The 24,567-nt window shown below is 44.9% G+C and overlaps 1 protein-coding gene across 4 annotated transcripts in view; it reads right to left on the bottom strand.

Annotated features, from left to right (window-relative positions):
- The window catches only part of PDE8B (phosphodiesterase 8B), a 195,575-nt gene that overhangs the window by 126,034 nt on the left and 44,974 nt on the right, over positions 1–24,567 (bottom strand). For 2 of the 4 annotated variants that reach the window (XM_044276094.1, XM_044276095.1), the window contains exon 1: positions 1,349–2,552. The exons of the other annotated variants lie outside the window; for them this stretch is intronic. In XM_044276094.1, coding sequence (XP_044132029.1) covers positions 1,349–1,636 — 288 coding nt within the window. In that variant the 5' untranslated portion in view covers positions 1,637–2,552. Of the gene's footprint in view, positions 1–1,348; positions 2,553–24,567 lie in introns of those variants that run through there. 4 annotated transcript variants of the gene reach the window in all.

The following is a 24,567-nucleotide window of genomic DNA, read 5'->3' as shown; positions in this document are numbered from 1 at the left end:
ATTGAAAGGAACAGTTGCAGTTACACTCCGCGGCATTCAAGTGATGGAAGTTTCTGGTGGAGCTGTAATTACACTGATCGCCGCTGCAGTCTCGATGGCGAGCAGGTGAACAGTGAAGAGAACGCATTGCTTGCAGATGCACTGCTTTCTCTTGAAATAGCTGATCTATCTGAGGATAGACCATCACTACTTGAAACCAGGATCATCTATACTAGAAACCGGATAAACCTTTTAAGACTCGCTGAAGGGGGCACAAAAGGACATTCATGTTTCGCTACGGAAAATCATTTTCACTATGGCAAATATTGTGAATTTGCATTGTTTCACTGGTCATTTTTAGGACAATATTAACGTAAGGTCCCTTTACATGGACCTCAGCGGAGGTGGAAACTGTATTTATATGGAGCAATCATTACCTCTGTATGGGCCGTGAACAATCACTGCTGCGATTGCTTCTCCCCACAGAGGACCATTGCTTCTGGGCAGCTGATCGCTGTTTACACAGGACGATATTGTGCCCAAAATTGATGATTTTGGGTGTCGCATCAACAATGCTTTAAGCCAATGAATGAGCATTTGGGGAAGGAGTGATCATAGGAATGCTCCTTCCCAATAATTGCTCTGATTGTTGGCCCTTGTAAAGGGACCCTTAGAGATGTCAAAGAGCTTGACTGTATTTGTCTTCCGTGCAGCACATGAACCCATACATGTCAATGAGCAATTCACTCATCAGTTGTTTTTTTACCAGATCCGTGTGGCATGATCCGAGAAACTCATCACATGTCCTATTGTGGTCCGTTTTTGAGGATCAGAATAGTCATTTTTCATGGATGTGTCTTTTTTGTGGATGAAAATCGGACACAGTAGTGCTGAAATTGTGGGGCTGTGGTATCTGATGGTTGGGCTTCAGTAGGAAACCTTTTCATGTGCTGCAGCTTTCTCCCTAAAGGTATTTCTTAAAACTAGACAGTATAGAAAGCATTTATCTTCTGATATATAGGAACTACAAGGCCCTCTCCTGACACGATCACAGCCATTATCTCAATGACATAACTGTATGCAGTGCAGGCAAGTAAAGCCCAATAAATCAGATCATCACAGTGGGGGAGATTTACCAAAAGTGGTGGAAAGTAGAACTGGCTTAGTTGCACATAGCAACCAATCGGATTCCACCTTTCATTTTTCAGAGCTTCTTTGGAAAATGAATGATAGAATCTGATTGGTTGCTATGGGCAACTAAGCCAGTTGTCCTTTATATCACTTTTGATAAATCTCCGCCTTTGAGTAGAACATGAAGGACGGGATCATGTACTCAGAAACACCAAGAACATCTGGTGGTGACACTCACCTTCACACTGTTATGGCTGGTCTGTGTCTCGGCCTCTATGCGCCTGTGTGGCCTAGTCTCCTTGCGCTCCTTGCGGGAGCCGGTGCGGGCTACTGATGGGTAGCGACTCTGGTAGGCGAGCACAGAAGGGATGGTATCAGCAGCATCGGTTTTGATGAAGAGCCCGTGTAAGGTGGCAGCTGTTCCCTGGGAAATGGTGGTGGTCTGGTGCGGGGAGTTGGACTCATCTGAGTCCCTGCAGTAAATCACCCCGCTCTGTGATACGTGGATACTCGGAGCGCAGCCCATACCTGTGCCAGGGCGCAGTGGTTGGCACCGAGGCACCCTATAGAGGGATGATGTACCCTTCACTAAGGCTGTGGGTAGTCTACAGAATGCCCCATGGAAGAGCCATAACGACAATGTACTTAGCTCGCAGATTTATCCAATCATGTATCTATCATGCAGAATGCCAGACCTATCATGTACCTGGCGCTGCCACACTGATTCATTCATTCAGGAAATCAGACTATCATTTATAGTACGCAGGTAAACCAACCAATCTAATAAAAACTCATTGCTAACAATGAGAAATAATGCCAGCCTTAATCATTACAACCGGTGCCACTAACAAAGTGAAAACAGGACTTCCTAGAATGCACGTGGGATCCCTGCCAGCAGATTAAAGATCACAATGCCCTCTTCTAACACAAACCCTTCTGTCATCTCACTGCTATAGTCTTGCATGCCAGCCCAAAACATGTGCCAACGCAGCTGAGCTCAGGATCATTATGGCCTATTACCCAGACAGGTGTCTCATCCGTCAGCACCAGCACCTTACTCCCACCAGTTGCACAATCAGAAAAAGATGAATGAAATGAGGAGGGATTCCCTGAGATGGTGATACCTTGTGTGCCAGGCTGGCATGGACAAAATGCTTTCTTCCGCTCAGCAAGCAACAGTTATCCCCAGCATGTTCCTACCACTGCAATGCATGGACATGACGGAAGCCTTGCGCAGTCTTACAAGCCTTGCCTTGCATGCTCATACTCCTCCATTCTAAGGCTGAAACATCAGATCACAGCCCCAAATGCATGCCACACAGCTGCCCTCCCCAGCTCACCAGTGGTGCCAGTGCCTCTCCAGTACTGCAGTGATTATACACATCCCCTGATCTGTCTGGTCAGAGCATATCCTAGATCCCAGGGTACTGATGACAGTGGAGAATCCCTTGCTGGTGACTGCAGATCCTCTTCATGCACAGCTCTAGATCTGCCTCCTCATGAGCCCTCCCAGCCCTGTCACTACTGCTGCTGCTGCTTTCTCCTCCTCTTGCTGGAAAGCAACAAGGCGTTGTCCCATTTACACATCATTTTCACCCCTTCTAGTACGGTGGTGGCTGGCAGGAGCCCACTTCTCTGGCTCCTGCGGTCAGGCTGTCATTCAGCTTGCAATAGGAAGACTGCACACACGCAACTGATGAGGAGCTGCTCTTCTCCCATCTGCTGGAATGTACAGGAATCTCTAATGAGCTGTCCAGGACGGACAGAACTGGCAGGCGGAACCAATAGGATCAGTCAAGAGAAGGGGAAAACGACCTGATCCAAATCCCAAAAATGTAGCAGTGAGATGACTGTCTGTATGTATACAGAGATAATTTGTAAAAGTCCCTGGAAAGTGATCCTGGAGGTAATGGTGATGATTAAAAAAGCAATCTATTAGGGCTCATGCACACGACCGTATTTTGTTTCCGTATCGGTTCCGTTTTTTGTTTTTTTTTGCACATTTATTTCAATGCAGACACTGTGTGCTGTCCGCATCCGTATGTCCGTTCTGTAGCCACGCAGAAAAGATAGAACTTGTCTACTTCTTGTCCGTTTTGCAGACAAAGATCTAGGCATTGGTTCAATGGATCCGAAAAAAAACAAAAAACAAATGCAATACGGATGGCACACAGATGTCATCTGTATGCTTTGAGGATCTGTGTTTTGCAGACCGGTCGTGTTCAAGAGCCCTTAATAATGGAATGTATTTCCAGAATACGATTCCTGTAAGATGATGATATCATCAAAATTGCTACCAATCATGAATGCGGTATCGTTACGTCTCATACAGTTACACCAGTCATGTGCTCCAAACCAAAGAGAGGTGCAGTAAGGCTGCCTTCACACGCTGCAGATTTAGTTACAGAATTTTTCGTGACTGAAAATCTGTTCCATTCACTTGAATGCAGGCAGCAAGGACAACATCTGCAGTGTGTAAAAGCATCCTTAGGGATCATTCACACGACGGTACAGTATATTTTTTCTGCATCCGATCCACATTTTTTGCAGGTCAGATGCGGACAGATTCACTTCAATGGGGCTGCAAAAGATGCGGACAGCATACCTTGCGCTGTCCACATCCGTATGACTTCCGCTGCACCTGCAAAAATAAAAATAAATGTCCTATTCTTGTCCATTTTACTGACACGGATAGGACTGTTCTATAAAGGGCAGGATTTTCCATTCCGCAAAATGCGAAACACAAAAGTCCGGTATCTGTGTTTTGCGGATCCGCAATTTGCGGACTGAAATACAGGTTACAGCCATTATGGGCAGCAAAAACAAAACACGGAACCGCAAAAAATCTGTTTTTTTTTGCAGATCCATTTAAACAATACCTATCCTTGTCCGAAAAACGGACAAGAATAGGACATGTTCTCTCTTTTTATGGAGTGGTCATGTGGACATACGGAATGCACACTGAGTCATTTTTGGAGACCCGTTCAAGTGAATGGTTCTGCATATGGGCCGAAAAATAAATAAGTGGAATGGACACGGAAAGAAAATACGTTTGTGTGCATGAGCCTTATACAGCAAAGCGGACTTAGGATTTATGCACAATGGCCCTGTAGCTTATACAGGTTTTCTTGCAGTTTTTACTGCAATTCCATACCAAAATCCGCCTGTGTTAGGCCTCTTGCACACAGACAGTATTTTTCCCGCTTACGTTCCGTTTTTTGCGTTCTGTATATGGAACCATTCATTTTAATGGATCCGCAAAAAAAATGGAAGGTACTCCGTATGCCTTCCATTTCCCTTTTTCAGTTCCGCATAACGGACAAGGATAGTACTGTTCTATCAGGGGCCAGCTGTTCCGTTCCGCAAAATACACACGGATGTCATCCGTATTTTTTGCGGACCGCAAAATACTGAAAAAGCCATACGGTCGTGTGCAAGAGGCCTTACTTTCAGATTTTATCTTTGATTTTAAGGTGGATTGGCACCAGATTTCTACTAGGGCACTGCAAAGGGTGAAATCTGCACCGAAAATCTGCACAAACAGCTGACATGCTGCAGATTTCAAAATCCGCATCCCTGGTCAATGTCAGGAACATTTTGGGACCGTGTATGTGAGATTTTGAAAATCTCATCTACTTAGCTGCTGCTTAGTACTATATTACGATGTGAATGTTTTGCGCAGGCTTTCGTAATACGCATCATGTGCATATACCCTTACAAGACAGGATTCTCACCAGTTCAAGATGTGAGACATTTTTAAAAAAGATCATTGGACAGTACAAGACACACTGGGACTTATAGTGTATGTTAAAAACTTTGGGGTTTAAAGGTACATTCACATGTATTTTTTTCAGCAGAAATTAGTTTCATATATTAGAATGTGGTTTGTAAAAATCCATGTTGCAGAAACAACTCTCTCATAAATATACAGTACAGACCAAAAGTTTGGACACACCTTCTCATTCAAAGAGTTTTCTTTATTTTCATGACTATGAAAATTGTAGATTCACACTGAAGGCATCAAAACTATGAATTAACACATGTGGAATTATATACATAACAAAAAAGTGTGAAACAACTGAAAATATGTCATATTCCAGGTTCTTCAAAGTAGCCACCATTTGCTTTGATTACTGCTTTGCACACTCTTGGCATTCTCTTGTTGAGCTTCAAGAGGTAGTCACCTGAAATGGTTTTCACTTCACAGGTGTGCCCTGTCAGGTTTAATAAGTGGGATTTCTTGCCTTATAAATGGGGTTGGGACCATCAGTTGCAGTGTGGAGAAGTCAGGTGGATACACAGCTGATAGTCCTACTGAATAGACTGTTAGAAGTTGTATTATGGCAAGAAAAAAGCAGCTAAGTAAAGAAAAACGAGTGGCCATCATTACTTTAAGAAATGAAGGTCAGTCAGTCCGAAAAATTGGGAAAACTTTGAAAGTGTCCCCAAGTGCAGTCACAAAAACCATCAAGCGCTAAAACGAAACTGGCTCACATGCGGACCGCCCCAGGAAAGGAAGACCAAGAGTCACCTCTGCTGCGGAGGATAAGTTCATCCGAGTCACCAGCCTCAGAAATCGCAGGTTAACAGCAGCTCAGATTAGAGACCAGGTCAATGCCACACAGAGTTCTAGCAGCAGAAGCAGACACATCTCTGTGTGAATCAGGCCTTCATGGGAGAATATCTGCTAGGAAACCACTGCTAAGGACAGGCAACAAGCAGAAGAGACTTGTTTGGGCTAAAGAACACAAGGAATGGACATTAGACCAGTGGAAATCTGTGCTTTGGTCTGATGAGTCCAAATTTAAGATCTTTGGTTCCAACCACCGTGTCTTTGTACGACGCAGAAAAGGTGAACGGATGGACTCTACATGCCTGGTTCCCACCGTGAAGCATGGAGGAGGTGTGATGGTGTGGGGGTGCTATGCTGGTGACACTGTTGGGGATTTATTCAAAATTGAAGGCATACTGAACCAGCATGGCTACCACAGTATCTTGCAGCGGCATGCTATTCCATCCGGGTTGCGTTTAGTTGGACCATCATTTATTTTTCAACAGGACAATGACCCCAAACACACCTCCAGGCTGTGTAAGGGTTATTTGACCATGAAGGAGAGTGATGGGGTGCTGCGCCAGATGACCTGGCCTCCACAGTCACCGGACCTGAACCCAATCGAGATGGTTTGGGGTGAGTGAAGGCAATAGGGCCAACAAGTGCTAAGCATCTCTGGGAACTCCTTCAAGACTGTTGGAAGACCATTTCAGGTGACTACCTCTTGAAGCTCATCAAGAGAATGCCAAGAATGTGCAAAGCAGTAATCAAAGCAAAGGTGGCTACTTTGAAGAACCTAGAATATGACATATTTTCAGTTGTTTCACACTTTTTTGTTATGTATATAATTCCACATGTGTTAATTCATAGTTTTGATGCCTTCAGTGTGAATCTACAATTTTCATAGTCATGAAAATAAAGAAAACTCTTTGAATGAGAAGGTGTGTCCAAACTTTTGGTCTGTACTGAGCTTCAAGAGGTAGTCACCTGAAATGGTTTTCACTTCACAGATGTGCCCTGTCAGGTTTAATAAGTGGGATTTCTTGCCTTATAAATGGGGTTGGGACCATCAGTTGCAGTGTGGAGAAGTCAGGTGGATACACAGCTGATAGTCCTACTGAATAGACTGTTAGAAGTTGTATTATGGCAAGAAAAAAGCAGCTAAGTAAAGAAAAACGAGTGGCCATCATTACTTTAAGAAATGAAGGTCAGTCAGTCCGAAAAATTGGGAAAACTTTGAAAGTGTCCCCAAGTGCAGTCACAAAAACCATCAAGCGCTAAAACGAAACTGGCTCACATGCGGACTGCCCCAGGAAAGGAAGACCAAGAGTCACCTCTGCTGCGGAGGATAAGTTCATCCGAGTCACCAGCCTCAGAAATCGCAGGTTAACAGCAGCTCAGATTAGAGACCAGGTCAATGCCACACAGAGTTCTAGCAGCAGAAGCAGACACATCTCTGTGTGAATCAGGCCTTCATGGGAGAATATCTGCTAGGAAACCACTGCTAAGGACAGGCAACAAGCAGAAGAGACTTGTTTGGGCTAAAGAACACAAGGAATGGACATTAGACCAGTGGAAATCTGTGCTTTGGTCTGATGAGTCCAAATTTAAGATCTTTGGTTCCAACCACCGTGTCTTTGTACGACGCAGAAAAGGTGAACGGATGGACTCTACATGCCTGGTTCCCACCGTGAAGCATGGAGGAGGTGTGATGGTGTGGGGGTGCTATGCTGGTGACACTGTTGGGGATTTATTCAAAATTGAAGGCATACTGAACCAGCATGGCTACCACAGTATCTTGCAGCGGCATGCTATTCCATCCGGGTTGCGTTTAGTTGGACCATCATTTATTTTTCAACAGGACAATGACCCCAAACACACCTCCAGGCTGTGTAAGGGTTATTTGACCATGAAGGAGAGTGATGGGGTGCTGCGCCAGATGACCTGGCCTCCACAGTCACCGGACCTGAACCCAATCGAGATGGTTTGGGGTGAGTGAAGGCAATAGGGCCAACAAGTGCTAAGCATCTCTGGGAACTCCTTCAAGACTGTTGGAAGACCATTTCAGGTGACTACCTCTTGAAGCTCATCAAGAGAATGCCAAGAATGTGCAAAGCAGTAATCAAAGCAAAGGTGGCTACTTTGAAGAACCTAGAATATGACATATTTTCAGTTGTTTCACACTTTTTTTGTTATGTATATAATTCCACATGTGTTAATTCATAGTTTTGATGCCTTCAGTGTGAATCTACAATTTTCATAGTCATGAAAATAAAGAAAACTCTTTGAATGAGAAGGTGTGTCCAAACTTTTGGTCTGTACTGAGCTTCAAGAGGTAGTCACCTGAAATGGTTTTCACTTCACAGGTGTGCCCTGTCAGGTTTAATAAGTGGGATTTCTTGCCTTATAAATGGGGTTGGGACCATCAGTTGCAGTGTGGAGAAGTCAGGTGGATACACAGCTGATAGTCCTACTGAATAGACTGTTAGAAGTTGTATTATGGCAAGAAAAAAGCAGCTAAGTAAAGAAAAACGAGTGGCCATCATTACTTTAAGAAATGAAGGTCAGTCAGTCCGAAAAATTGGGAAAACTTTGAAAGTGTCCCCAAGTGCAGTCACAAAAACCATCAAGCGCTAAAACGAAACTGGCTCACATGCGGACTGCCCCAGGAAAGGAAGACCAAGAGTCACCTCTGCTGCGGAGGATAAGTTCATCCGAGTCACCAGCCTCAGAAATCGCAGGTTAACAGCAGCTCAGATTAGAGACCAGGTCAATGCCACACAGAGTTCTAGCAGCAGAAGCAGACACATCTCTGTGTGAATCAGGCCTTCATGGGAGAATATCTGCTAGGAAACCACTGCTAAGGACAGGCAACAAGCAGAAGAGACTTGTTTGGGCTAAAGAACACAAGGAATGGACATTAGACCAGTGGAAATCTGTGCTTTGGTCTGATGAGTCCAAATTTAAGATCTTTGGTTCCAACCACCGTGTCTTTGTACGACGCAGAAAAGGAGAGAAGAGAGTGACAGGGGGGGGGGGGGAGAAGAGAGTGACAAGGGAGGAGGGGGAGAGAAGAGAGTGACAAGGGAGGAGGGGGAGAAGAGAGTGACAAGGGTGGGAGGGGGGGAGAAGAGAGTGACAAGGGAGGGGGGAGAAGAGAGTGACAAGGGAGGAGGGGGGGAGACGAGAGTGACAAGGGAGGGGGGGAGAGAGTGACAAAGGAGGGGGGGCGAGAAGAGAGTGACAAGAGAGGGGGGAGAAGAGAGTGACAAGGGAGGGGGGGAGAGAAGAGAGTGACAAGGGAGGGGGGGGAGAAGAGAGTGACAAGGGAGGAGGGGGAGAAGAGAGTGACAATGGAGGGGGGGGGAAGAGTGACAAGGGAGGAGGGGGAGAAGAGAGTGACAAGGGAGGGAGGGAGGGGGGAGAGAGTGACAATGGAGAGGGGGGAGAAGAGAGTGACAAGGGGGGGGAGAGAAGAGAGTGACAAGGGAGGGGGGAGAAGAGAGTCACAAGGGAGGGAGGGGGGAGAAGAGAGTGACAAGGGCGGGAGGGGGGGAGAGAGTGACAAGGGAGGGGGGGAAGAGAGTGACAAGGGAGGGAGGGGGGAGAAGAGAGTGACAAGGGAGGGGGGGGGGGAGAAGAGAGTGACAAGGGAGTCCCCAGGGCCAGACTGCAGCCAGAGACCAGATCATCTTATTGTCCTGGTGGTAAGTAGACAATGCAATATGTTTATTATTTAATTGTTTAGTTATTAATACTACATTGGAAACTAATTTACCTCACATTAAGGGTCCATTCACACATCCGTGTGTGTTTTGCGGATCCACGGATCCGCAAAACACGGACAGCGGAAATGTGCGTTCCGCATTTTGCGGACCGCACATTGCCAGCACTAAGAGAATATGCCTATGCAGGTCCGCAATTCCGGATCGGGGCTGCACATCGTGCTGCCCCATAGAAATGGATCCGCAATTCCGTTCCACAAAATGCGGAATGGAATTGCGGATGTGTGAATGGAGCCTAAAAGGACACTATAGTCCCAGAACCAGTACAGTTTAATGTAGTGGTACTGGTGTCTATAGCCTGTTCCTGCAGAGAACAGACACTGTGCAGTACTGGTGGTAAATGAGCACTATAGTGCCAGGAAAACAAACTCATTTTCCTGGCACTATATAGTTGTTAGGAGTGGGGCACCCTCGTGTCCCCCCCCCCCCCCCCCTTCAGCCACTTACCTTTCTCCAGCACCGGCACAGGGAACGCTTCTCCCCGATCCTCCTCTCAGCTGCGCACGCATTCAAAACTATTTTCCGCGTCTTCCCACTGTAATTTTCACAGTGAGAATCGCGGAAGCGCCTCTAGCGGCTGTCAGGGAGGCAGCTACAAGAAGCTGGATTAACCCTAAGGGAAACATAGCAGTTCAGGGGCCTGGGCAGGAGAAAGGAGTGGAACATATGTGAGGTTATGATATGGGCAGATCATCTGATAAGGGGGGGGCGGCGGCAATTTTTATCTTGCCTGGGGCGACAAAAATCCTTGCATCGGCCCTGGATAAAACCGTAGCATGCTGCAGTTTTATCTTTTGCCTGATCAGCCAAAAAGACTGAACTGAAGACATCCTGATGCATCCTAAACGGATTGCTCTCCATTCAGAATGCATGGGGATATACCTGATCAGTTCTTTTCCGGTATTGAGCCCCTAGGACGGAACTCTATGCCGGAAAAGAAAAACGCTAATGTGAAAGTACCCTAAGCCAGTTCTACTTTACACTAGTTGGATAAATCTCCCCATAGTGTATAATGTAGTAATGTCGGCTGGAACGCCTGTATGCAGGTCCTATGAGCTATGTTCAGTAGGTTCAGTCCTATGCACACAATGTTACATACAGGTCGTGGCAATAAACAGCATCATATTAATGTCAATCTGAGCACTTCGTTCCTTTAAGCAGGAGCCTCTGTGTCAGGGGGGTTGCCGTGGCAACTCTGTGACAACTTCCTCCATCAGAGTGCGGCAGGTGTTCCTGCAAAGTGTCCTTACACTGCCATGTTTTTCTTTATTAGGAGCAGCATGACGCGAGGCTCACTGGGGGGCATTTATTACACATTAACCATTGATGTGATGTCGTATTGCATACATTGTAATAATCTGATCAATGTGAGGAGAGTTTCTCTTTCTACATGCTATATGCCACATAAGGGTCCATCATAGTTTTCACAAAACCGATGAACAATGCAGTGGATTTAAAAAAAATTTGCTTTTTTCCCCACAAACTTATGCACTTGCTTCACCTTTAAAATTCATGGCCAAAATACAATACGCTAGCTGTGGATTCGCCATTGCTGATTTTCGTGCGGCATCATTGTATAGTACCAGCAAAGTGGTTGAGATTTTAAGGCTGAGTTCGCACAGTGTTCTGAAAAAAGAAATAACGCGGAATCTGCTTAAAATTTTTTTTTATGCAGTGTTTTTTACTTGCTTTTTGATCCTACCCATTTCAAAGGCAACTTTGGATGTGGATTCAGTACGGAGTCCATAAGGGTAGCCATCCGTTGTGCAGATTTGAAATTTGCAGCATGTCAATTTATGCTGGGGATCTCCATCGCGGATTTCACTTTTTGCAATGGAGAGGGTGAAATCCACAGCCATTTTCCCTCCAAAAACCACATGCAATACATGTGGTTTTTGCAGTGGGTTAGTTGACTTTTCCACTGCATTTTCATTTAGTCGCATGTGGACATAGCCTTAAAGGGGTTGTGTCACTTCAGCAAATAGCATTTATTATGTAGAGAAAGATAATACAAAGAACTTACTAATGTATTGTGATTGTCCATATTGCCTCCTTTGCTGGCTGGATTCATTTTTCCATCACATTATACACTGCTCGTTTCCATGGTACGACCACGCTGCAATCCATCAGCTGTGGCCGTGCTTGTATGCTATAGAAAAAAGCAACAGCCTATGTGCAATCCCACGGTCCTGGCCACCAGACAGGCCAGCACTTTTCTCTATAGTGTGCAAGCACGTTCACCACTGACGGATTGCAGGGTGGCCGTAACCATGGAAACAGGCAGTGAATAATGCGATGAAAAAATGAATCAAGCCAGCAAAGGAGGCAATATGGACAATCACAATACATTAGTAAGTGGCCTGTATTAACTTTCTCTACATGATAAATCCCCACTTGCTAAAGTGATACAACCCCTTTAAGGATACAGTTAGGTCCATAAATATTGGGACACTGACACAATTCTAACAGTGTGAACGGTGTAGGAATTACAACAGTTTGCATATGTGCCTCCCACGTGTTAAGGGACCAAAAGTAATGGGACAGAATAATAATCATAAATCAAACTTTCACTTTTTAACACTTGGTTGCAAATCCTTTGCAGTCAATTACAGCCTGAAGTCTGGAACGCATAGACATCACAAGATGCTGAGTTTCATCCCTGGTGATGCTCTGCCAGGCCTCTACTACAACTGTCTTCAGTTCCTGCTTGTTCTTGGGGCATTTTCCCTTCAGTTTTGTCTTCAGTAAGTGAAATGCAGCTCAATCGGATTCAGGTCAGGTGATTGACTTGGCCATTGCATAACATTCCACTTATTTCCCTTAAAAAACTCTTTGGGTCTTTGTCGATCTGCACTGTGAAGCGCCGTCCAATGAGTTCTGAAGGTTTTGCTGAATATGAGCAGATAAGATTGCCCGAAACACTTCAGAATTCATCCTGCTGCTTTTGTCAGCAGTCACATCATCAATAAATACAAGAGAACCAGTTCCATTGGCAGCCATACATGCCCACACCATGACACTACCACCACCATGCTTCACTGATGAGGTGGTATGCTTAGGATCATGAGCAGTTCCTTTCCTTCTCCATACTCTTCTCTTCCCATCACTCTGGTACAAGTTGATCTTGGTCTCATCTGTCCATAGGATGTTGTTCCAGAACTGTGAAGGCTTTTTTAGATGTCGTTTGGCAAACTCTAATCTGGCCTTCCTGTTTTTGAGGCTCACCAATGGTTTAAATCTTGTGGTGAACCCTCTCTATTCACTGTGGTGAAGTCTTCTCTTGATTGTTGACTTTGACAGACATACACCTACTTCCTGGAGAGTGTTCTTGATCTGGCCAACTGTTGTGAAGGGTGTTTTCTTCACCAGGGAAAGAATTCTTCGGTCATCCACCACAGTTGTTTTCCATGGTCTTTTGGTGTTGCTGAGCATTTTAAGAATGTTCCAAACTGTTGTTTTGGCCACGCCTAATGTTTTTGCTTATCTCTCTGATGGTTTGTTGTGTTTTTTTTCAGGCTAATGATGGCTTGCTTCACTGATAGTGACCGCTCTTTGGATCTCATCTTGAGAGTTGACAGCAACAGATTCCAAATGCAAATAGCACACTTGAAATGAACTGTGGACCTTTTATCTGCTCATTGTAATTGGGATAATGAGGGAATAACACCCGGAACATGGAACAGCTGAGAAGCCAATTGTCCCATTACTTTTGGTCTCTTAACACGTGGGAGGCACATATGCAAACTGTTGTAATTACTACACCGTTCACCTGATTTGGATGTAAATACCCTCAAAGCTGACAGTCTGTAGTTAAAGCACATCTTGGTCATTTCATTTCAAATCCATTGTGGTGGTGTATAGAGCCAAAAATGTTAGAATTGTGTCAACGTCCCAATATTTATGGACCTGACTGTATCTTTAATTCCACTGAGGTTGTGGATTTGATAGTGGATTTGGCACAGATTCTGCTCTGAAATCTGCAAGCAAGTGAATAGGTTTAATTGTACTAGAATGAAATCTGCATAGATTTTTGTCCACACTGTGATAAAGAAAAACCACAGCATGTTTATTCTTCATGTAGAATCTGCAAATTATCCTTTTACCAGAGCCTCTAAAATCTGCAAAAATACTCAATATGTATAAAAACATGTGGATTTGCCTCACGAACCATGGTGGATGTCCATGTCCTGAACACTCAAACGTGCCAGTGCATCAGTAATTGCACAGATACCTTGTCTGTGGGTTATCCTTAAAGGGGTTGTTCGAGTTATTTTTTTGTTCTTTGTATGTTTCTAACTACCGTATTTTTCATCATATAAGACGCACCTAGGTTTTAGAGGGGGACAATAAGAGAAAAATACTTTTCATTATACCTCAGGTCAGACCACCAATCAGAGCCCCAATGTTAATCAGACCTCAGCTAACAGCCCCAATAAGATCCCCAAAGTTAATAAGACCCCAATAAGACATCAGATCAGACCCCCAATCAGACCTCAGCTCAGACCCCAATATGAATGACTCCCAATCAGACCTCAGATAAGAGCCCCATGCCTCTCATCAGCCCCCAGTAGCCTCATATCAGCCTCCATTAGCCTCATAGCAGTTTGAAAGACTATTAACTACCTTAGCAGCCATGAAACCTGTAATATCTGTGGAAAGTGCATCTGTGTTCCAACTGCCAGCCCATGCATGCTGACAACTATGCTGATGTGCTTGTATTAGAATTTTCTGTAAAGAGCCGTTTGCTTTAACGTGGCTTCCACAGCTGCAGGGGTGGCAGGCGTTGGCAGGACCAGGGATAGACTGGGAATGTAAATTGAAAAAAAAAATGGTAGTCGGGTCCAAACTGACAGAAGGCAGGGCCAGCAATATCATATTGTGGCACATTATACCACCCAGCAGAGCCAAAAACCACAGTGCATCTCAATATACTGCCTCAGCAGCACAAAATACATCCCCAAAGACTGCCACTGGTGGCCAAAAGGAGAGTTCAGGCAGCCCCATGTGCATCGGCCCATGGGGAAGTTTCCCTGTAGAGTTTATGGCCAATCTGTCCAGGGCCAGGACCTATTGTGTGGATAGGTCATCAATATCTGTAGCCTGGACAACCCCTTGGACACACAATATTGCAATGCGGACAGATCAAGTCATTTTACCCCTACTCTGTCCAATTTGCATCTATGGCAGTTAAAACTGCTGCTTTCCTGCAAAAAAGGCGAAGACAAAAACAATTACTTAAAAATCGTAGGTTGGCTCAGTGTTCACCTGATCAGGAGCTGTACGGTGGCCCGTGCTTTTAACCATGACCTGCAGGGATAGGACTTGAAGACACTCATTTAGAGATCTTACGGCTCATTCAGATGAGCATTTTTCAAGTGCATGTCCGTTCCGAGTGTAGAACAGCACACAGACTGAATGGGCCTATAGTCAATGGGCCAATTCACATGTGTGATTTTATCATGAAAATCCCAGCATGCACTATTTAGGTCCAAGTTTCCTGCATTTAAGTAAATGGGTTCACAAGAAAAACGGAGAGTAGACAGACCCCATCGGACAAGTTTCATATCATACTTCTGAAAGCTCCCCAATTCCACCGATACACTGATCCATATCTCTGCAGATCTTATAGCCTAATCTCCCTACTACAGACATTCAATAGCATGCAAATTTGATGTCACGTAGATGGCCACCAACTAAATCTGTCCCCTCCCCATCCATCAATTGCTCAGCGTATGAATCAGCATCTTTATGGTTGCTTCTTCTGCAGCACACAAGAGGGCTGAATTTACACGCTGTTCATGTTCAGAGCAGGAACGTTCCCTGAAACCCAGCGCCGAGTATTACTGTGCATGCAGATTTTATGAAGGTTGCGATTCATAGCCATGACCCTCAGTGATCTCCTTTAGCCAATTCCCTGTGTGACACATTTAGTTTTGAGAACAGAGAGAACAAACTGTCCAGGGACTTGTGTGAACAGAGACGGAACTTCTCTCATGTGAATAATGGAGGAAATCCTGATGTTCTCTGTATTTATTTTTTATTATTTTGCTATTAGTGATCTGTATGTATGGACCACGTCCTTACTGACCGCTAGATAAATGCACAGGAAAATTCCTTACTTGTGTCAGATTAGTAAATATCCTGGATTATCGGACAGTGATAGAAAAGGATGTAAAACTCATTTGTAAGGGGAATAAACCTGTAGGAATGCAGTCCAGTGATGATAGCACTGCTATAACTTTGAGCAGAAGAATTTCCAAATTGTTTATCCTCAGTCTTCTTCTTCTGGTTATGAGATACTCCATATTAGGTCCCATTCACACATCCGCAATTTCGATCCGCATTTTGCGGAACGGAATTGCGGACCCATTCATTTCTAGGTGGCACTTCCGGGTCCGCATTTCCGTTCCCGAAAAAAACAGAACATGCAATTGTGGACAAGAATAGGCATATTCTATTAGTGCCGGTGATGTGCGGTCCGCAAAATGTGGAACGCACATTGCCGGTGTCCGTATTTTGCGGATCCGTGTATCCGCAAAACACACACAGACGTCTAAATGGAGCCTCATACTGCATTTAGTTATGGCCGGACTGGGGCGCAGGGCCTTTAGGGGAGGCCAGCATGACGGGGGTTCGGTTCAGGAAGACACCAGGGTGTGGGATAAGTCAGTTTGGTTAAAGGGGTGGTTCTGAGGAGACCCTGGGGGGTAGGGATTGGCTAATTTAACTGTAGGAGTGTGGATTAAGAGGTAAAATTGTTGAGGCAGGGAGAAGAAGGGGGCCATTTTAGGCGGATCAGAAAGAGCTAAGACGCGTCAGGTTGTAGCGCAGATCTTACCCATAATGGACAAGTTTGAAGAGAACATCAGACAGCTGAGGACGGCAGCGGAGGTTCGGGGGCCGGAATGGATCCAGGAGCAGGCGCAGGAGATGTTACGGGGAGCGGCTGAAGCATCAGTTTCGCCTCAGCCTATCGCTATCCGCCGCGGCGGGCTAGGCCGCCGGCGCACTTCAGCCCACAGTCTTCCCCCCCACGGGCTCAGCCTGAATGTGGAGCCCTTCCGAGGATCCTTCACGCCGGGGAGCGGTGGGGAAAGCTTCCTTCCACACACCCCGGCGTGAAAGGAATCCGAAAAGTAGGCGGAGCCCAAGGCCCGGTCACCTCCGTCTTCTTCTGGATGCAGCATGGGAATGGGACCAGGAACGGCAGGCGCCTTCACATGTCCTGGAGGTGAGGGTGCCCCCCCCCCCCGTGTGATCATCTTGCCGGGAGCCACGGGGCTGTTGCGAGTCTAGAGGCAGCGTGCAGCAGGCCCCCATCGCCAGATCTACAGCAGAGTAGAAGCTCCCCCCCCCCCTCTGATTCCTCATGTGAAGGGAGCAGCGCTATCGTACCTGGCAGGGGACAGAATGGAGGGACGTCTTCACCCCCAAAAAATAAGAAGATCAGCACAGAGGACTGGACCAATCACATGGCAGTTGCTTCAATGCATGTAGGGTTGTGGTCCTGGTCAAGACAATATCCTGAACTCCAAACTGAATGTCAGAATGGGAAAGAAAGGTGGGCTACAACAGCAGAAGACCCCACCGGGTACCACTCATCTCCACTACAAATAGGAAAAAGAGACTACAATTTGCACGAGCTCAACAAAATTGGACTGTTGAAGACTGGAAAAATGTTGCCTGGTCTGATGAGTCTCGATTTCTGTTGAGACATTAAAATGGTAGAGTCCGAATTTGGCATAAACAGAATGAGAACATGTATCCATCATGCCTTGTTACCACTGTGCAGGCTGGTGGTGGTGGTGTAATGGTGTGGGGGATGTTTTCTGGGCACACTTTAGGCCCCTTAGTGCCAATAGGCCATCGTTTAAATGCCACAGGCTACCTGAGCATTGTTTCTGACCATGTCCATCCCTTCATGACCACCATGTACCCATCCTCTGATGGCTACTTCCAGCAGGATAATGCACCATGTCACAAAGCTCGAATCATTTCAAATTGGTTTCTTGCACATGACAATGAGTTCACTGTACTAAAATGGCCCCCACAGTCACCAGATCTCAACCCAATAGAGCATCTTTGGGATGTGGTGGAACGGGAGCTTCGTGCCCTGGATGTGCATCCCTCAAATCTCCATCAACTGCAAGATGCTATCCTATCAATATGGGCCAACATTTCTAAAGAATGCTATCAGCACCTTGTTGAATCAATGTCACGTAGAATTAAGGCAGTTCTGAAGGCAAAAGGAGGGTCCAACACCGTATTAGTATGGTGTTCCTAATAATTCTTTAGGTGAGTGTATATATATATATATATATATATATATAATGTTTGTGGCAGTTGGGTGGGTGTCTGCAGGAGGGGCACCCTTCACTTGTGCCGGAGTAGCCACACCCCTGTCTTCTGTTTTGGGGTCACCGTGCACTCGCTGTGCTGACCGGGACAAGCTACGATCCAGCAACAAGAGCGGGTACTACATGTTACAGAGGCGTAGTTCGTGCTTCAAGTTCTGGCTATATCTCAAATCCACGGTGGCTATATATGGTTATTTATATATACAATATGCCTTAAAGGGGTTATCCCACTTTGCATTTTCATACCTTCCTGCTGCCAGCGCACCGTTCAATTCATGGATTCTGGCTGGGGGCGTGCTTCATCTTGATTGAAGTCTTGATTGAGGTCTTCTCCCGGCCCGGCCGTGCACTGGACTGAATGCTGCCAGCGCGCTGTTCAATTCCTGGATTCTGGCTGAGGTCGGGCTTCATCTTGATGGAAGTCTTCTAACGGCCGGGCTGTGCGCTAGACTGAATGCGCACGCAGCCGCGCAGGCGCCATGGTCACTTATTCCTGGCTAGTATAGTACAGAGCCGGCGTGCGTGTACTATTCTGGCCAGGATGAAGTCAACCTCGCGCATGCGCGGCAGCGTGCGCATTCAGGACAGCAAGCGGCCTGGCCGGGAGAAAAGAGGGAGTCTTCTGCGCAAGAAGAGCGATGGCCGTAACCAGGGGAGACCAAATGACAACAATGAGGTAAGTGGGGATGAATTTTCTCCTAAACGGTGGGAATTGGTTAATTAAATATATTTACAAAAATTATCTCTGTCAAATCATTAACAGATTTAACAGTGATCATTATGATGGGATAACCCCTTTAAGTCTAGGGCTAAAATATATACAGTATCCCTTAGATCTAGGGCAAAAAAACAGGGTTCTCAAACACACCAATTTTGAAATGATGAGCATTATGAACATTATTACATATGTATACATACTGGCAAATATATGTTGGAATGTAGCAATTGGTACCTTAAGCTCTACTGGTGCCTAATATAATAGTTTAGGTACGAATTCTGGGGCTAAGGATACAGTTAAGAACACTTCATTTATGACGTATATATATCCTAGCATATACATATGGGCATATACAGTAATTATGACGCATATATACTGGCATATAAACATGAGCATATACAGTGATTGGTATGGTTATTTATATATACAATATGACTCAAGCCAAAAGTCTGTGGCTAAAAGCTGAAAAAACTTATTTATGACATATGTTAAAAGAGCGAATATAATAAAATACACAAAATCAAGATGATAAAAAAGAAAAATAATAAAAAAAACACGTAGGCAACTTAGGGGGAAAGGAGTGAACTCAAATATGGCATGGGGTGGAGGGTATGGGGGGATACTGGGTGCAGGGGACCGCATATCTTCGGTGCTGGGGGTGGTGTTGATAGTATGGTTTCATTCTTCTCGTTTAGCCCATAGGGGGCTAGTGTGTCCAGTTGATAAATCCAAAATACCTCTCTTTTCTGGAGATGATCAAATCTATTAAAAGGATTTTCCGGTATCTGTTCAATGGGTGTTACTTTGAACGGATGTTTTTCTTTTTCCAGAGTAGATATACAGTGTCTGGACAAACTATGTTTGGTATAGTGTCTTTGGATGTTATACCGATGCTGGTTTATGTGACAATGTAGCGGTTGTGTGGTGCGACCAACGTATTGTAGGCCGCAGCCACATTCAACGAGGTAGATGACATAATTTGCTTGGCATGTCAAGCGTTGTTTAATAGGGAATGTTGTACCATTAGGTTTAGACGTGAGGGTGGTTTGATTATGTGTGATTACCTTACAGCACAGGCACCTGTTTGCTCCACATCTAAAAGTTCCTAGCCTTGGGCGTTTGCATATTGATGTATTTTCCGTATTTTGTCTTTTTTCGTGCTGTTTTGGTTTACTGGGTGCCAGAATGCTCTTAATGGTTGGTGCCCGCCTATATGTAATCCTGTGTGTTTTTGGTAGATGCTTTGTTAGATGTGGATCTTGTAGCAATATGTGCCAGTGTTTCCTGAGGGCTGCCTGTATATGTTTGTTTGAGGTACTGTATTGGGTGATAAAGTTTATATGGTCAGGTCCCTCTCGTTTTTGGGGGGATGTATCTAGATGTTCTTTTTGTGTGTTTAACATACACTTATCTACTGCATTATTGATCAGTTGTTTTGGGTACCCTTTATCTAAGAATCTTTTTTTTTGTATTTGGGCCCATGTCAGAAAATTATCATTGTTAGTGCAATTTCACCGGATTCTCTTATACTGGCTGTAAGGGATGTTCTGTAACCATTTTGTGTGATGAAAACTTGTGAAATGTATATAACTTTTGGTGTCGACTGATTTAAAATAGGTTTTGGTAAGTAAAGAGTTATTGTTGTTTGTGACCGTAATGTCTAAAAATTATATTTCCTTTCTGTTAAAGATGGAGGTGAAAGTGATCCCCCAATCTGTATTATTCAAGGACTCACTGAAAGATTTAGCCGACACTTCGTCTCCATCCCCCAAAAAATAAAGATATTGTCTATGTATATTTTAAAGTAAATTATTTGGTCTTTATATGTCGGATGGTTGGCTATATGTTTTTTTATTTTTTATTCCCCCATAAATAGATTAGCAACCATAGCGGTACCTTTACATTGGTGGTATGTGGTGTTATTATATAAGAAATAATTGTTTTCCAAAATAAATCTTAGGCTGTCAAGCAGAAATTGGGTTTGTGGTAGTTTTAGCATGATGTCTTGTTCAAATATTGTCTTGATGCAATTGATCCCTAGTTGGTGCTGAATATTCGAGTATAATACTGTGACGTCTAGGGTGAGGAAGGCATAGGAGTCCTGCCATTCAATTGTGTACAATTCCCTAATCAGTGGACTTGAATCATGCAGATAGCTAGGTAATGCTTTTACATACGGTTGGAGGTATAAATCACCATAGTGCGATAGATTGCTAGTGGCACACCTGGTGTTGGATACAATTGGTCGGCCCAGAAGATTGATTAAGCTCTTATGTTTTTTGGTGAGGTGGTAGAAATAAGGGTTACAGGGGATACGTGGTATTAGGAAATTTTTTATTTTTATATTGTTTTAAGCAGACTTAATTCAATTATTTAACTTTTTATTAACCTCCGGGAATGGGTTATGTGCAACCTTAGTATAATAAGATGCATCACTAAGGATCCTTTGGGCCTCCGTTTTGTAGTCATTGAAATTCTGGATTATAATGCCACCCCCTTTATCTGCAGGGAGGATAATTAATTATTTGTTATTCTTTAGGTCTTGGAGTGCTTCAGACCTAAACGATCATATTAGGCACCCTAGATGCCACAGTGGAGCTTAAGGTACCAATTGCTACATTCCAACATATATTTGCCAGTATGTATACATATGTAATAATGTTCATAATGCTCATAATTTCAAAAATTGTGTGTTTGAGAACCCTGTTTTTTTGCCCTAGATCTAAGGGATACTGTATATATTTTAGCCCTATACTTAAGGCATACTGTATATACAAATAACCATATATAGCCACCCTAGATTCGAGATATAGCCACCCTAAAGATTCTACAGCAGAACTTGAGGCACAAACTACACCTCTCTAACATGTAGTACCCTCTCTTGTTGCTGGATAATAGCTTGTCCCGGTCCACACAGCGAGCGCACGGTGAGCTCGAAACACAAGACAGGGGCGTAGCTACTCCGGCACCAGTAAAGGAGGCGCGACCTATCGCGCTGATCCTGACGAGAGGCCGGACCCTGAACCGCGCCCCCTGACTCGCCGAGTGCTTCATTGCGCTCTGCATTTCAAGGAGTAAACACAGAGTGGTGCGATCTGCATCATGAGCACCCCGACCAGCTCTGTCACTCCTAGGGTACCCCTCCTGCAGACACCCCCCCAAATGTTGGTGCCAAAAAACAGCCACAAACACTATATATATATATATATATATATATATATATATATATATATATAGTCTTTTATATGTGTATCACTGTCCTGATGAAGGGGGTTATTCACCCCCTGAAACGCGTAGACAATAAAGATTTTGGAACTATACGCTCGACTTTGATGGTATCCCTTTGGCAGCGCCCACAGAAGAGGTTCATCTGGTTTCTTTTTACCCACGTCCTACTTCAGCTCCAGCACCCGTATGGGGGCATATTCTAGCAATATGCCTCCATTGTCTAAGATAGGATAACCCTTTTAAAGGAGGTTTGTAGTTTCGGCCTGGGAGGAGCGGTTATTTAGGTTAGCTTTTTCTTTAACATTTTTTGTGGCGTTACGCTTAGGGGAATTGGTCTGTCCAACGGTTAGTCGGGTGGGAGGGTTTCTCAGGGAGGACATGGATTTGTTCCACGATAGGGTGGAATTAATCATTCATCGCTCGAAGATGGATGTGGAGGGTAGAGGGCGGAGAGTAGTGCTGTTCGGCATTCCGGATTGTGCTATGTGCCCTGTGCAATGTATGAGAGAATATGGGTTGGAAATGAGGATGGGGGTTTTACCATTGTTAGTGCATAATGATGGGTTGTTTTTATCTCGTTTCCAGTTTGCTGCAGTTTTTTCAAAATATTTAAAGAGGTTGGGACTGGGTCTAGGGGGTATTCAAGTCATTCATTTCGGATTGGAGTGGCAACAAAGGTGGCCCATTGGGGGTTAAGTGATGAGGTTATCAAGCGCATTGGGCGTTGGGAGTCGATATATCCGGTTAAATCGAATGTAAAAGGGAGGGGGCTTTATAGTGGTTGTGGGTTTGTCGTCAGGATTGTTCTTTGCAGTGTTTTCTCGATATAGGTGCAGTTCCAGCCCTAGTGTGGATTCTTGGACATTCTTATGTCTTTTGGGGGGCTGTCCGGGCAGTGGTTCTGCCAGAAGGTCAGCAATTGGGTTTCCCATGATCGCCGGTGGTGGTAAGGTGGTTGGGGCGCAGGGGTATGGTTTGGGTTGGGGTGGGATGTCAGAGGTGCATCGTTTTGTCCGGCAGGATAGAGCACCTGACGTGTTAGTGCTGCATGTGGGCGGTAACGATTTAGCAGCATGGTCATTTTGGGAACTACTTCGGGATGTTAAGTTTGACCAGTTGCGGTTATGGGCTTTGTTTCTGAGGTTGGTGACCGTTTGGTCCGATATAGTCCCAAGAAGGGTTTAGAGGGGTTCCAGATCAGTGGAGGATGTGAATAGGGCGAGGATTAAGGTGAATAGGGCCATGGGTCGATTTATGGCCAGGGATGGGGCAGTAGCGGTGAGGCATATGGAGCTTGAGAAAGGTGTGTTGTTTTTTTTAAAGGCTGATGGAGTGCATTTGAATACAGTTGGTCTGAATTTGTCTAGTTTGGACTTACAGGAGGGAATTGAGACAGCTTTGAATTTATAGAGGGACGCACATACTTAAGGGGTGAAGTCTGTGCGTTTGTGGCGGGGGAAGGTCCTTGAAGTTGGTTATGTTCACAGATGAGGATGATGAGAGGACTCCTTGGTCAGGGCTAGACTCCCAGTTATGGCAAAATTAGAATAGGCCATTCAGTGGTGCTTCTGAGCTGGTGGGCAATGGCTGGGGGCAAAATGGCTCACCCCGGTGGGGTAATTTCAGTTATTTGCGGCTTCAAGGAGCTCCCCTGGGTGGATTTGTCATTAAAGTGTTATGGTTTATATATATATTTGTTGTATGTTAATAAATTGGCTGCTGTGGACGATTCATTCCAGATTGGTGTCCGAGTTTTTATTAAAGGTATGGGTAGTTTGGATAGGTGGGCTGGGAATGTATCGGTCGGGTTGAGGGCCAGATGAGAGGCAAGTAAGTATTAGGGGTCAGACGAAAGGTAACCAATACCTCCGTCATGATGCTGGAAACAAGCGCTCAATCGTCTGATTTGTAGATTATTAAATGCTGTCATGTCCAATGTTTGAGGTTATATGCACTTGTATACAGTATGTCTTATTGCTGTTATTGCAGTGTGTTTTTCCATTTGGAGCTTGTCCCTGCTATGTTGCCAGGCATAGTTATAATCAGCCCCTCCATTCTGGCTGCCTGACTGTTAACATCTCTTGTTGAATCGTGGCAGAAAAAGATCTTTTCCCCTTCTGTTTGTGCATAATTACAAGGATTCAGACTGGAAAAAACCTCTTCTGGATTCTTCATACATGTCTTAAGGTGGATTTAAATGTGCTGATGAGCAGCAGATTCAGTTGGCTGCTCGTTCAGTGGGTGTGAAGCGCTGCATTTACATGCGATCACCTCCACAATATGAGGACAAGGGATCGCTATTGCGATCACTCATCCTCATACAGCTGCACTGTTTCTTGGTAGCAGATCGTAGTTTAGACAGCACAATCTGCTGCCCAGAACAACAGGACCAACAACAGGACCACCTGACGAATGAGCGTTTCGCTCATTCATCGGGCAATCTCCTGCAGCTTTACACGGGCAGATTGTGGGGAACGAGCTTTCACAGGAACGTTCATTCCCAATAATCTGCCCATATCACGTCTGATATGGTGGGTAACAGACGTGTAGCGCAGAGGCGAGGGAAGGAGAGTACCCTTTCACTAGGGAGAGGGAGGAGTGGTGACCCCTAACTCACCTGGCACTGGCACCTGTCTGCCCTAACGTCCCTAGACGGGCTGCTAACACGTACACTGATCACATGCCCCATCCCTGGCTTACCCTGAAATAAGTCCTAGGTAGTGAGTAAGGCAGTGGGAGCAATAGTCCTTACCACTGATACCTAGGGTAACAACAGGGAAGAGACAAACAACACAAACATCACAAACAATCCCAGAA

Source organism: Bufo gargarizans, chromosome 1 (genome assembly GCF_014858855.1).
Source record: "Bufo gargarizans isolate SCDJY-AF-19 chromosome 1, ASM1485885v1, whole genome shotgun sequence".
NCBI lineage: Eukaryota > Metazoa > Chordata > Amphibia > Anura > Bufonidae > Bufo > Bufo gargarizans.
This window is presented reverse-complemented; position numbering and strand designations above follow the sequence as displayed.